The 14120-nt window shown below is 44.2% G+C and overlaps 1 protein-coding gene across 5 annotated transcripts in view; it reads right to left on the reverse strand.

The window, feature by feature from the left end:
• The window catches only part of PINX1 (PIN2 (TERF1) interacting telomerase inhibitor 1), a 43663-nt gene that overhangs the window by 8442 nt on the left and 21101 nt on the right, over positions 1-14120 (reverse strand). Inside the window, exon 1 of one of the 5 annotated variants that reach the window (XM_087960378.1) lies at positions 5804-5848. The exons of the other annotated variants lie outside the window; for them this stretch is intronic. Coding sequence (XP_087816504.1) covers positions 5804-5833 — 30 coding nt within the window. The 5' untranslated portion in view covers positions 5834-5848. Of the gene's footprint in view, positions 1-5803; positions 5849-14120 lie in introns of those variants that run through there. 5 annotated transcript variants of the gene reach the window in all.

Here is a 14120-nt window from a genome sequence, read left to right on the forward strand (position 1 = left end):
TTGTCCCAGAGAGAGATGGTTCCTCAGATACCCTGGACTCATGCCTTGTAGGGCTTTAAGGGTAAAAACCAAGCCCTTGAATTGGATCTGGAGGCAAACTAGCGACCAATGCAGCTTGCTCAGTAATGGTGTTATATGTGCAGTCCTAGGAGCTCTCAGGGCTGTGAGTGCTGCTGGATTCTGCACCAGCTGCAGCTTCTGAATACATTTCAAGGGTAGCTCCATGCAGAACATGTTGCAGTAATCCAGTCAAGATAGGACTGGGGCATGAGTGACCATGCACTGGGCCTCAGGATCCAGAAAATGGTGCAACTGGTGCACCCCACGAAGTTGCAGAAAAATCCTCTTAGATACAACTGCTACCTGTTCTTTGAGCAGGAGTTGTGCATTCACACATATGATGTAAAACAAGAAGTCTTAAAAACAAGACTATGGTGCTCAAATAAAAATAGACAATTTATGGCTCCCTCATTTCCACTGAAGTTTGTAACAGATCCAATAAGCTTCTTATAAAGTTTTTAGATTGCTCCATGTACGAACGTTCCTTCCAAAGGAAAACTAGGGTACTCTATTTTTCTTATCTTCAAGTGCTCTGGTTTTATTGTATTGCAAACAGTTGCTGGGGTGCATCCACAGTTTCGTTGTACTTGTACAATGGCAATACCTTCTTATCTTATCTATCTTCTTATGTGGGAAAAGCTCTGTATAGAAAAAGCTCAAGGTTTGCATCTCCAGGAAAAACTCTCTGCGTCTCCAATCAATTTTGCTACATGATCTAGAGACATGTATATGCCACAACTTTAAGCGACAACATTCTGCTCACAAATGTTAGCTCCAAAAGGGGGTGGGTGGGTGGAGAGAAGCAAGTGCTCCTGTTTGCTCCATTATAAAATATTACAGGCATCCCTTGCCAAAAGGAAATTGCATCTTCTGGTAGTTCTTGCCCTAAGGCATAGCTTGGGAATGGAGGCAGCTGTAAACCTAAGTGAAACAGATTCTGTTTATTCAATGCAGAAAGCATCTTGGGACATCCAATTCCTTTGGGATATGTATCTCTGGAAGGCCAGTGTCATTTCCGTAAGTTTGGGATTCTGCCCCTGCAGGACTAATTTGAATAACTTTAAGTGATGTGCAATCAACAGCAGGCCCAAAGATAAATAAGGAGAGAAAAACACCACAATTTTTACTAATTTGTGGATAAGGATAGGGAAAGACTATGTCTTCTCCTGTGCTATATTGGGAGAGCTATCCCATATTGTACTAATTTGCTCTTTTGGTATGATTAGCTTCTTATTAGAGAAATTTGGGTAGGAGAGACATAATTGCAGCCCTGACAGCCATTTAAGCAATCTAAAGCAGGGGTCGCCAACCTTTTGGACCTCAGGGACCACCAAACTCATAATTTTAGATCCCAGGGACTACTAACTGGTTCTGTGGGCGTGGCCTAATTTGTGGGTGTGGATTGATGGTCATGTGACTGGCTGGGCATGGCTTGTATGTAAATATTATAAATATTTATATAAATATTGAATTTTTTATAAAAAAAAGAGCAACTTTTACCCAAAATCAGGCAAAGCAGGCAGACTGAGTTGCTCACAGAATCATTCAGTGAACTATCTATCTGCCATCGGCTAGCTCAGTCTTTCAAATTTGCTTGCCGTGAGTCTGCGCTGAATTTGCTTGCAAGCAAATCTTCAGTCCTAAGGGAAGTTCGGCTGTGCTGAGCCGAAGATCTAAAGACTAGCTAGAAAGCAAGAAATCCAACCATTTCCTGCTTCCTAGCTAATCTAAATCTCCCAGCACAGCAGAACAGATGATGGTTGAAAAAAGGAAAAATAGCAATTTAGCAGGCAAGTTTACCGGGTAAGGAGTAAGTGGGCAGGGAGGGTTCCTGCGGGCCATGTGGGCGGCACAGCCTTGTGTTTCTGCACAGCCTGGATCAATTGCTTTGTGGGAGTGCTCTGGGGGTGAGATTTCTCTGCGGCCCACCAAAATTTTCTCACGGCCCACCGGTGGGCCACAGCCCACCGGTTGGCGACCGCTGATCTAAAGTTGAATCCTGAGAATCTCCCGTTTATCAGATGGTAACCCTGGAGTGCCACTGCAAATCAGAGTATATAGGGTTGAATACATAAACAATTTGACTGGAATTTGACTGGAATTTGTTAGGTAAGTTATACAAGTTTTAGAAAAATTATCTAAACTGTTTCATTTGGGCACCTTCCACCTGTGTGAATTTCAACTACTGAAATTCCTGAGAAATGTGATGATGGGGCCACATATCTGGAAGGCAATCAGGTGAGGGATGGCTGAATAATAAGATACCACATAGCAACAGTGGATTACCTCAGAACCTGTTCTAGCAGTTCCTTTTGTAGGATGAAGGATTATGAGGTACGATGCAATCCTCCCAATCAAATAGGGATCACTGGAAGAGGCTTACATAGAAAACAGGCTAAAATTTGCTCAATGGAAAAGGATGTTCCATCACAAGATGGAAGAGAAGGAAGGCCTATTGTATTAAACTGTAGGTGACACAAAGCAATTATTGGCAAATTTGGATAGACTTCCAAATGCCATAATATCACATCAGACCATCCCACACATTCAGGCAGGGAAGGCATGCTACAGAACCCATCAGTCAGACAATTCTGACGGGCAGGGTCAAGAAAGAGGGCTTTTTCTGCCTCCGCTCCTGCCTTGAGGAACATCTCCCCCCCATCCCGTGAGGTGAGGTAAGCACCCAAATCTCTAAGCCTTCTGCAAAGGGGTCAAAACCTGGCTGTGTTGCCTTGCGTGAAGGACACAGGGCCCACACAGCTATGGGGATGGTTGGCCTCATGAGAACTCCCACTGCCTGGATTAACAACTCTTAGTCTCCCCATCATGGATCTCTCCACCTCTTGCAATTTTATAATGTTGTTCTACATTTAAATTTTTTAATCCTAAATTATTCATTTTAATGTTTTATTGCGTTGATTAAATTGTATACCATCCAGAGCCCATCTGGAAGAGATGGGCAGTAAATACGTTTGATAAATAAATAACCAATCTAAACAATGCTATTTTGTAGTTTGTTAACATCTAGCTGACTTGCCACTCTCAGATTATAGGATATATTCATTAGTTGTTTTTTTAAAAAATCCCACCTTTATTACTTTATAAGTTGCACAAAGCAGGGAAACATAATACTCTTTGCTCCTCCTATTTTCCACCTAACAGCCCTGTGAGCTGGGCTGGGCTAAGAATCACAGGCCCAAAGAGTCACCCAGCTATCTTTCATGCCTCAGGTGGGACTAGAACGCATAGACTCCTGGTTTCTAGGCTAGCATCTTAACGACTACACCGAACAGGCTCTCTGGACTGGTTGCAAAAAGAGAGCACTAAGAATTCAGCAAGAGAATGACCATTTGCAACTCTAAGTACTAATCTCCGTTCATACAATGAAAGACCAGAAACATTGAATGTGCCAGTTAGGCAAAATATAGGTTTCTCTGTCCATTACAATACCGCAATGCATCAGGTTGGCAAAAGGTGGGGAAAGGTGGGCTGTCTAAAAATGTCTGAAAACAAACTTTGGCAGTGCTCTATTCATATCATGTAACTAGAGTCTTTTCCCACCTCTGAAATCATTCAGCTTCTAAGTGAGTATTAGTTTGAAAACTGCTGCCTTTTCTATGCCTTTTTCCAGACTTCCAAAGTAATGGAATAGCAGAAGTAACCAAATATTCTGAAAGATGAGCTAAATCCAACAGCTATAAATCATTGTAAAACAGTTTCGCCTGATCTGGCACTTTCTAGGTATATTAGGACAGCGACTCCCAGAATTCTCATCAAAACTAAAATGAAAATCTACCTTTTCCTGTGACCTTGGGGAGCATCTGCTATGGATGTAAAAAAAATACTGGCTCACCATAACAAGGCTTCAATATTTTGCTGGCACAAAATCATCTGAATAATCTTGGGCCAGCCACTCTCTTTCAGACTGAGGAAGAAGGCAAGGGCAAACATTTTTGAAAAATCTTGCCAAGAAAACCGCAGGTCCAAGCAGTCACCAAGAGTCAACACTGATTCAAAGGCACAAAAAACCAAAACAGAACAAAACAAAATAGCCCAAGCTCAGCACTCTTGTAACAGTTTCTTCCCATGTTATTGCTCCACACTATGAGTGTGAACAAAGAAATGGTTCTCCAATTGGGTCCTAGAGGTGCATTTTCAAAAGGCAAGTGGACTTTGTTTTTCCTTCAAGATGTTTCGCTTCTCATCCAAGAAGCTTCTTCAGTTCTGTCAGAACTAAATGAGATGGATGAGAAGTGAAACATCTTCAAGGAAAAAAAAGTCCACTTGCCTTTGAAAAACAACCTTTGGAACAACAATGACTTGGATGACTGAGAATCTCCATAGACACCTCCAGTTTGGTGGGCTTTTAAATGGGTTGTACCACTCTTTTTAATCCAGGAGTTATTTAATACTCAAATTCAGTGTGAATACTGCAGAGAGGAGGGAGAGTGGGGAAAGTGTGCCTTTCCCTGCTTAACTTTCTTTTAAATAAAGAAATTGACATGCTGAAATTATAGTGGCTTAAAATAAAATATAACTACAGAGGTTTTTAGCTGCCCTCCCCAGCTGTTATCAGAAATTTTCATGCACAAAACCCAAAACAAAATGCAAAACATTCACCCCCCCCCCCTCATTTCCTGAATAAGGAGTGCCCCACTTTCACCTCCCCAGCCTCTGAAGTTGTGCAGGAGAAGGTTCTTGACGGTATCGCCCCCTGTTTGAAGTCCTAACTATGGGGAGATGGTCAGTTTACGTCTCCTGATACTAGCACAGGAAAAGGATGCACTCTCAGCAGCCCATGTGCTCCACCGAGATAAGCATAGAGCTCTCTGTCCCGGGAGCCTTATCGGCTTTTCCGGCTACTCTTCAACACAGACTTCGCACCAAAACTGGCAAGCCAAGTTTTTGCTCAAACTGAGAAGGGGAAGAGTGAAGAGGTGCAAAGAGATCTCACCAATCAAAAACAAGCATGAATGGATGCATGTGTACGCACATGAATGTGAGCGCACACACATACCTTGTTTCCTTTTGAGTTGCTGTAGAGCAACGTGAAGAGCACAGCCTGTGTTAACTAGTCTGATGATTCATTTGGCTGTGTTTCTCATGTGTTGCTACAGTCAACAAGCCTGGTATGTTTATGAGCAAGCAGCAAGTCCTTCTTGAAAATTCAATTCTCTACAGTCAAGCTGTGTCTTATTTGACCCAACCAGCCATGTCACTTTGTTCCTGCTGATCCCTTATCATTTGCATCATATCCAAGAAACCAAAGAGAATGTGTACAGTATTTGGCAAGATATTTTGTCTTTGTATGTGTGCATTCATATGTATGGCTACCAATATACCACCTGACAATATATGTGCCTCTTTGGATCAGATAATTTATCTATCCATGGTCCAAAACTCTGGAGAAATATTTACTGCTCTTAAGAGCATGAGGAAGTTCTAATAAAAATCTAGTAATTGATCATTATTTATTACGGCAGTTATCTTTTGCTAGCGCCCCTTGATTTGGGTCTCTAATTCTGGGAATGATTTATTTTTGTAATGCTCCCTCCCAAATTCAAATGCTCAAAACAATACATAAGCACCAAAGCAAAGGCCAAATATTTGGCCTCACAACAGTAATTCTGCAGTAACATACAGAGGAGAAAAAAAGAAATCTTGTCTAAAATTAACACATGGACACACCCAGCTGTCCCCTACATCTATCAGTGTGTATTTTTAGATGAAACCACACACTAACCTTTGGGATGATCTTTTTCAATGGCTGCATTGCAAATGAGCTTTCTTTTCCTCTCTGCCTTTCTCATCAACAGCTTCAAGCTCCCTAGCCACTTCCTTTGAGGCTGTATGTGAATCATCTCCTTTTGCTACCTAAGCAGCTTCTCAACTACACTATTTTGTACGCAAGGCCTGACAATCAGCAAACCTTGCCTGCACCTTTTTTTTCCTGAACCAAAACTTTCTGTACCCAACTGTACTAATTTTCATTACCAATTTTAGTAGCTGGGATGTCAGGCTAAAAACTGATGTATGCCATATCCAATTACAAGTCTCTTTTAACTCTTAAAAAAATATGAGAGAGAGAGACTACAATAACAGCCCCCAACCTTCTGATGCCAGGGACTGGTTCTGTGGAATTTGATTTTTCTGTGGACTGGGGGAGGGGGGCCTATGGTTTCACATGCTGCCTGGATCCCGTACATGTGTGGAGGGGGCTTCACTTGCTTCTGTGGCCTTGTTCCTAGTGAGCCGCAGACTAGCGTACAAGACATATTGCAATAATAGGTAACATTGGACTAGACATAACCATTGTTTTATTGAACAACAGCAACTTTGTGGTTACAAATTGCTTGATCCGTGAATTTATAATATCCATTGATATATTATGATATCCCAGCATTAGCACAATGCTGGAAAAACTCATACACAAAGGGCCAGAAGCTGACTTATACATCATTTAATATTGCCAATTTTCTATTTTTGATTGTCCATCCATGAGCTGCACTGATGTGTTACCGAGTGTCCATCAATTATATATGTAATACATGAAATTTAACTACCTGTTCCTATATAATATGCTGATTTAGAAATAAGGTCCTCTGAAGTTAACATGGATCATGCGTAACTTAAGATATGATTTTTTTTTTGCACCCCATACAGCCATAGGAACAAAGGGGCATGTCACAATTTAAAAGAAACGAGAAAAATATATTTTCTCTGCCTATGAAGAGAAATAAAGAATGCAAGACTGATTTTTCCCCCTGCAATGAATCCAATATGTTTATATCTAGATATTAAGAGACCAGGACAGGAAAGGTTTGGAACATCAGCCAAGAAAGAGTTTCAAAAAGAAGTCAGCCAATTTTTAAAGACATTCTTTGTAAGCAGTAGCAGCAGGAGTTAGCAAAACATTTGTCTCTGGGGAACTATAAAATAAACACAAGAGGGTGCAATTAGCCTGTGGCAGCCAAGCAAGTGTCTATGTCTATGTGCATATGTGGGAAAGTGCATAAACATGTGTCATAGTTATTCCCTTAATTGATGAACAATTTTGACATCAGGCCCTAACAAAAAATGGGGGAAGGGGGAAAAAGTTTCCCTCTCCCTAGCTCATTTATTGGGAATTAGTTTTTTTTAAAAAGGCTTTCAGATATCAGCTAAAGATGAAATCTTAACTCTGAATTTCATACTAACACTATGCAAAATCTATTTTTAAAACAGAGTCCAGAAAGAAAAACGCCCTCTTCCTTGTCCCCCACAAACATCCTTCAGTGAGCAAATATGTGTACTACTCATTACATGTACTACTCTCTCCACTCTCTTCTCTCTGAAAATCTCAGGCTTAACATTCAGGGTTTTTGATTTGTCTCTGAAATTTTGGAAAGTAGGGCAGAAAATACTGAATCAGACGGGCCCATTTGTCTAAAGATCTTCCTTTATAAGAGGAAAAATTGCCACCAAATTCCAATCAATGGCTCAAGATGACATGAGAATACAGTTGCGGTATGAGAAATGTACCTGCTTATTAAACAAGCAGGTACATTTTCTTATATATAGAATATAGTTACTGCCACTGTTAAAAGATATTTGGCTTTCTTATTTGCTCCTTTCTACCCCAGATGGATTTATAAATGCTATGGTAAATTTAGTGCAGGGGGATAGCAAATGCAAAACGTCAACCATGTTCAGAGCAGTTTAATCTATTTATTATAATTAAGTCAGAAATGAACTGACCTCCTTTTTCTTGGCCACTATTGAAAACATGTTACTGGATATTACACTGATCTAGTTAGGTAATTCTTTTTTTTTAAACAAACATAGATTAACATGCTATCTGATGAAAAATACTGCTATGATCCTCATTATGATGTGACAAAGAAACAAGTAAACAATAGGTAAAACCTCATAAGATCTTACATTTATCCCTCACGGGATTTTGACCATTTTAACCAAGTTTAGCTTTTTGATTTTTAAAAACTTTTTTTTTTGTCCATGGCAAATGAAATCAGCTATGGTGTCCACTGGTTAAAAAAAAAAATGTTGAAACCGCCCCCCACCCGGTCAAAGTAGTCTTCCTCGTAGGTGAAAACCACGCTTAGAGGAGGGGTTGTATTTTTGCTCAAGTCCATTACTTCTCTTAACTTCGACTGCAAGATGTCTCCAGCACCGACCTTTTGGACTCCAGCACAACGGCCTTTCAAGTACAAGTTCAGCCTTTATTTCTGCCACAGTGGCCAGCTTAGTTTCATTCTTCATATCATTTCTTTTCTAAGTTTTAGCCTCTTACTTACCCCAAAGTAATAAAAAAAAAAACCCAAACTAACAGCTACAAACATCAAAGCCGTATTATTATCTCTCCCTTTTGAAATATGACAATATAAATCTCGGGCTGACAACCTAGGGAGATTTAAAAAAGAAAAGAAATGCCTAGCGTCATACCAATTCCTATGCCTGGTGCTAATCTGGAAGAAAGGTGTCCAAAACATCTCATGAACCCAATTTATCCAAAGCAAGTTTCCTTCTTCATGCCCATTTAACAGGGTGGGAAGGGGGAGGAAGGGGAGGCAAGGAGATCAATGCCAAGAAATAATTGACAGTGAAAAGTGTTGGAAGGTAGATTTTTCCCCCTTCCACCACCAATGATTAATGTGAATTTTGTGTTTCTAACTACTTAGTCAAGAGAGCAGAGTAATGTGGCTTCCTTAAAAAAAAAACTTCTGGGCAATGCAACGATAGCAAAAAAGGGGAAAAAGTACGCTTGATCAGGCCCATAAATTATAAAGCATTAACACCCTACTGCCACCCGGATCTCCTGACGCATGAAAAGCGACAATCCACCTGGTACTTCCAAGTTTTGCGTAACTCACTTGGCGTAAGTTGAATTTTACCTTTGACATTTAATAGTCTGGTTCTTTCATTGTCCTTGGCCTTCTGGTATGACCAAAACCAATATTGACCAAGCCAAACTTAACCACATGTGTTGTAGAAACCTTCTGCGTGAAGTGGAGTGAATAAATAAATACAGCCGTTACATTTTCAAGTTATTTCGAAGACTACCATCAGCTGTTCCTGCCTTTGGAAGTTAGATGGCTTGTACTGGGCTTTTCTTTCCAAGTTGCTTTGTATGGAGATGCAGCACACATCTCACCAAATACCACCAGTCAATTTTGACAGTTAATCAAATATTTCAATCCAGGCTCTTTCTGGTCCAGATATTCACTATTTCACAACATCGTTTTTCTATGTATTTTACTGCAATCTTCCCCGGTACCATTTAGATATGCTGAATAAGACCTCTAAAATTTTCAATGTAGTCGTGTAAGCTGGGAACTAAGAATTTTAATTCAGCACATAAGTATATTGCATATTTCTTGATTTAGATTTAGGCTTGAATAAAATATCATAGTATTTCACTGGGAGATAGCAATTATTTTTACACCTGAATTTAAGTAATTTTTTTTTCTTAAATCTCCTTTCCTCATACTATGAAGAGAGGGGAAGGGAAAATTATTTTGCTACCTGCAAGAGTTGATTAGAGAAGCCTGAGCTGCAATGAATACATTTCATAAAGTCAACAGCTCAAATGATGCATTAAGTACAAACTGTCAGAAGTGGAGCTGCTACTTCACTTTACAAGCAGTAACTGATTTGCACAGGCTAATTCCACTCCTTTACCTGATCTCTGACCGCAGCTTCCTGAGACACAAAAATCCACTTTGAAATTCTTCTCACACTCTGACATACCCAGCTTAGCATTCTTCAAATAGAACCAGCTTCCCCCAACAATGATTTTTTTTTTTTTAAAAAAAAGATTGTATCTTTCTTGTCCCCTACATTTCTGACTTTTAGGGGATTCCCATTTCTCCTCGAGCCGCTCGGAGCATCCAGAGACTGGGATGTGCTTCCGAGTCCTCTTCTTGCAGGCTGAGCTTTAGATGAGGAAACGCTCCGCCCCTCACGTGACATCGCGGAGCTCCTCCCCAGTCTTTTGCTCAGCCTCGAAGAGTCAGGCTGTGTGTTAGAGAGCTCCTTGGCTGATCGCAGATTTCCTTCCTATTACACTTTCTGATAAGGTTTGCCTTCTTTCTCCTCCTGCGCTAAGGGTCTGGACTTCAGGAAAATTTTCCCTCGTCCCTGAGACGAAGCTGCGGGCTCGCAGCGCGCTTAGCGCCACCCCCATCCTTATCAGATCGCATCGCTGCCTCCGCGTTGCCTGCGGGCACGCGTTGTTTTTTCTTTCATTTTCTGCTGGATTCCCCCACCCCAAACGCCGACCGGGAGGGTTATTGCCCCTAAGGCCCTAGGCGTGCCGAGCTGACCGGCAAAGCCCTCCTTTTCCGTCCCGAAGGCGTCCCGACCAGGTTCAGCTCATGCGTCGCCATTTTGGCTCCGCCTCGTGGTCGGGCGCCTTTTTCTGATTCTAGCTGCGGTGAATTAGAGCCCCAGGCCTTGGGTCAGAGCTTTGCTGCCCATTTCTTTCTACCTGGCTCGCTCTTTTATCTTAGTTGGCCTCCCGCAGTCCGTTTCGCGAAGTTGCAGCCCCCTCCTCCGGTTTTGTTTTCTCTTGTCTGGAGGCCTGCTGCCAGAGGCCCTCTCTTCTACCATAGGCCTCAGGCGTTTATTTGACTGATCCGGCCTGTACTGAGATTCCAGTTACTGCTACTGTTCGAGAATAAAAGGAATATATTTGAAAATAATAATAATAATAATAATTTCTGTTTTTTTTGTACAGTAATAATTTTTTTCATAGATATATAGACATCTACGGATAACCTGTATATATATTATGCGTACAAAAAAAAAAAAAAAAAAAAAAGAGAAAAAGATAAAAAGATAAAAAGAACAACAAAAAGAAATCAAAGGAATTACAAATAGAGTATCTATTTTTCCTGTACATACTATATTGTTCAGATACCTCACTGTTATCTCTGTACACTACAAATTCCAAAAGGGGAGAGGGCCAGCTTCACCTTCACCCGGCCTCATCCAGGCCTATTCTGGGCGAGCCAACCGCCTTTGCTAGTATTGTTACCTAACATGGCAGACGACAATCCATCTAAACGTCCTTCTTTGAAGGCTAAAGCAAAGTCCCACTACTTGCGCAGGCAGGACAAGGAACCTAAGGGCTCCAGACAGGACAAGGAACCTTCCAAGGCCGCACAACGTGACGCCTTGAGGCGCCACAAAGCGCTTAGAAAAGAGTTCGACCGGCGTTCAAGGGAGTCCCGCTCGGAGACGCCTATACCTCCTCCTCCAACCCCTTCTACCTCTGCTCTACCTCTCCCCTCAGACCCTTCTTCCCTACCTAGGCGCAGTTCGCTTCAGGGTCTTCCGACCCCGGACCTCCACCAGACGGACCCCCGAAGCCACCTTTACACCCACAGCCGCTGGTCTGCGCCAGGATGAACCCTCTACCTCCGAGGTTCCACCTCACATCAAGGCTTGGATGGAATCAGCCATCCGCCAGGGCATAGCAGAGGCACTACAACACGTGTCCAGATCAGGTTTCTCTCCAGAGCCTCTGAACACGATTCGTTATCACTCAGATCCCTTCCACAACCGGTCCCCCAACTGATCAGGTACTCTCTCAGAGGGATAGCCCTCCACCGGTTGGGGCCCAGATGGAGGAGGAAGGGGACTTTGGGGATTTCAGGGAGGAGGAAGAGGATTCCCGGATGGGATCCTCCCGCTATAGTGAACCCCTCTTAGAGGCTGACATCATGGAGGGGAGATGTCGGAGGACGAGGGTCCTTCCCCACCAACCCACCTTTGGGGGCTGTTCAAACCACATATGTTCAAGTCCCTCCTCCTTAAGGCCAAGAATGTATCTGGCCTTCTTCCCCAGTCCCCTGCTGAACCCCCAATCCAAGAGGGCCCAGAAGACTCCATTTTCACCCAACCAGTGGTGGAAGCCGAGGTCATCCCATCCCCTCCCATCTTCGTAGATCTGGTTGCAAAGCAACTTACCTCCTCAGGGACACCTCCTGCTCCATCTAGCCAAGACAAGAGATTCTTCAATCTCGATGCGGCTCTGTCTAACCTTCTGAATATCCCGGAGGTTGATGACCCCATTGTGGGTCTAGCTTCTTCCTCTACCCCTAGTGAGGCCCTAGAGGCCTTAAAGCCTGAGGACAGGCGGGCGGAGCTGGCGCTGCGTAGGGCCCACCTATCTGACGCCTGGGCCATTAAATCGGCTACGGCCGCCTCATTTTTCACCAGGTCTTCCATCCGCTGGCTACGTCAGCTCAAGGACCACATCCCTGCTTCCAATCTGAGAGCTCACCAGGATATAGCGTTAGTGGCTGCAGCCGAGTTCTCGGCTGACGCCACTTACCAGTCGGTAAAATTTTCTTCCAGAGCCATCTCGTCTGACGCTTTCGGCTCGCCGCATGCTATGGCTCAAACACTGGCAGGCGGACGTAAAGAATAAGGTCAAGCTGGCCACTGCTCCCATTACGGGAGACAAACTGTTTGGCCCAGCTTTGGAACCACTGCTGGGTCGAGGGCCGCAGTAAGAGAAAGTATTTGCCCTCCCTTTTTCGAAGATCGGAGACCAGGGGCCCCAGCCCTTTCGGAGGAGCTTCCCCGCCCCTTCTACCAACCCCCTTCCCGCCCAGATACCCTAGACCTCCTTCCTTCCGGTCCCAGGACCGCCGGACCCGGGTGATAGAACCAGGCGCGGTGGCGGCTACAAGAGACCATTCCGGGGATCGGGAGGAAGGCCCTACCGTAGAAGGTAGATCCTCTTCCTCCCTCCCCATTGGCGGCCGCCTCAGCCACTTCGCCGCCCAATGGGACATATCCACCTCCGATGCATGGGTTAGGGACACAATCAGGTTTGGTCTCGCCTGGAGTTCAGGTCCGCCCCTGATTGTTTTATCCCATCCCCTCCTCAAGGGATCCCTCCAAACGGGCTCTAATGGATGCAGCCATCCACCATCTTCTTGACATCCAGGCCATTCAACCTGTCCCTCCGGCCCAGAAGGGAAAGGGTTTTACTCCCATCTCTTTGTGGTGCCCAAACACTCTGGGGTTGGAGAGCCATCCTAGACTTGAAACGGCTCAACCGTCACCTCATCCAGCGTAGATTCAAGATGCACACCTTGCAATCAATTCTCTTAGGCACCAGGCGGGGAGACTGGTTATCTTCCATAGATCTGTCGGAGGCATACCTCCACATTCCAATCAGGCCCTCCCATTACAAATTCCTCAGGTTCTGCCATAATAACCTTCATTATCAATACGTGGCCCTACCCTTCGGTCTGGCTTGCCCCCGGACCTTCACCAAGGTCCTGGCGGCCCTGGCGGCCCATCTCAGGACCGTTCCTGTCCGCCTCCACTGCTACTTGGACGATATTCTTATTCTCTCCCGTCCAAATCCCAGGCAGTCAGGGATACCAGGGTCACCCTCTCCGCCTTAAGGGCACACGGTTTTCTAGTCAATTGGCAAAAGAGCCAACTTACCCCTTCTACTCGAATTAACCACTTGGGGGCCATCATTGATTCGTGTCACAGAGAGTTTTCCTCTCTCCGGAGAGGTTCCTTAGCATTCAAGCCCTGGTCAATCAGATCAGGCGTTCAAGGAGGGTGGCCTTGTTGGACCTCTCTAAATTGTTGGGCAAAATGGTATCATGCATCTCCATTATTCCCTGGGCTCGCTTACACAGCAGATCCCTCCAATGGTTCCTGCTCCCGCTCCAACGATCCGGAAGAAGCAACTCGAGGGTCAAGGTCAGGGTCCCTCCAAAGGTCCTCACGTCTCTTCTCTGGTGGACCAATCCCGCCATCAACAGAGGCCACCTATTCGCGGAACCTCAACGACTCACCGTCACTACGGACGCAAGCCTATCCGGGTTGGGGCGCTCATCTCGACTCGATCTCTGCACAGGGCAAATGGTCGCTGACCGAGCAGGGGTGCAGCATCAATTGGCTAGAGCTTCACGCCGTCCTTCTGGCCCTGCGCAGCTTTCCTCAGATCCGCAATCATCACGTTCTCGTGCTCACGGACAACGTCACGGCCAAGGCCCATATCAACAAGCAAGGGGCACCCAGTCCAT

This window comes from Notechis scutatus, chromosome 1 (genome assembly GCF_049901735.1).
Source record: "Notechis scutatus isolate UNSWTSFEM ecotype Mainland chromosome 1, rNotScu1.2, whole genome shotgun sequence".
Taxonomy (NCBI): Eukaryota; Metazoa; Chordata; class Lepidosauria; order Squamata; family Elapidae; genus Notechis; species Notechis scutatus.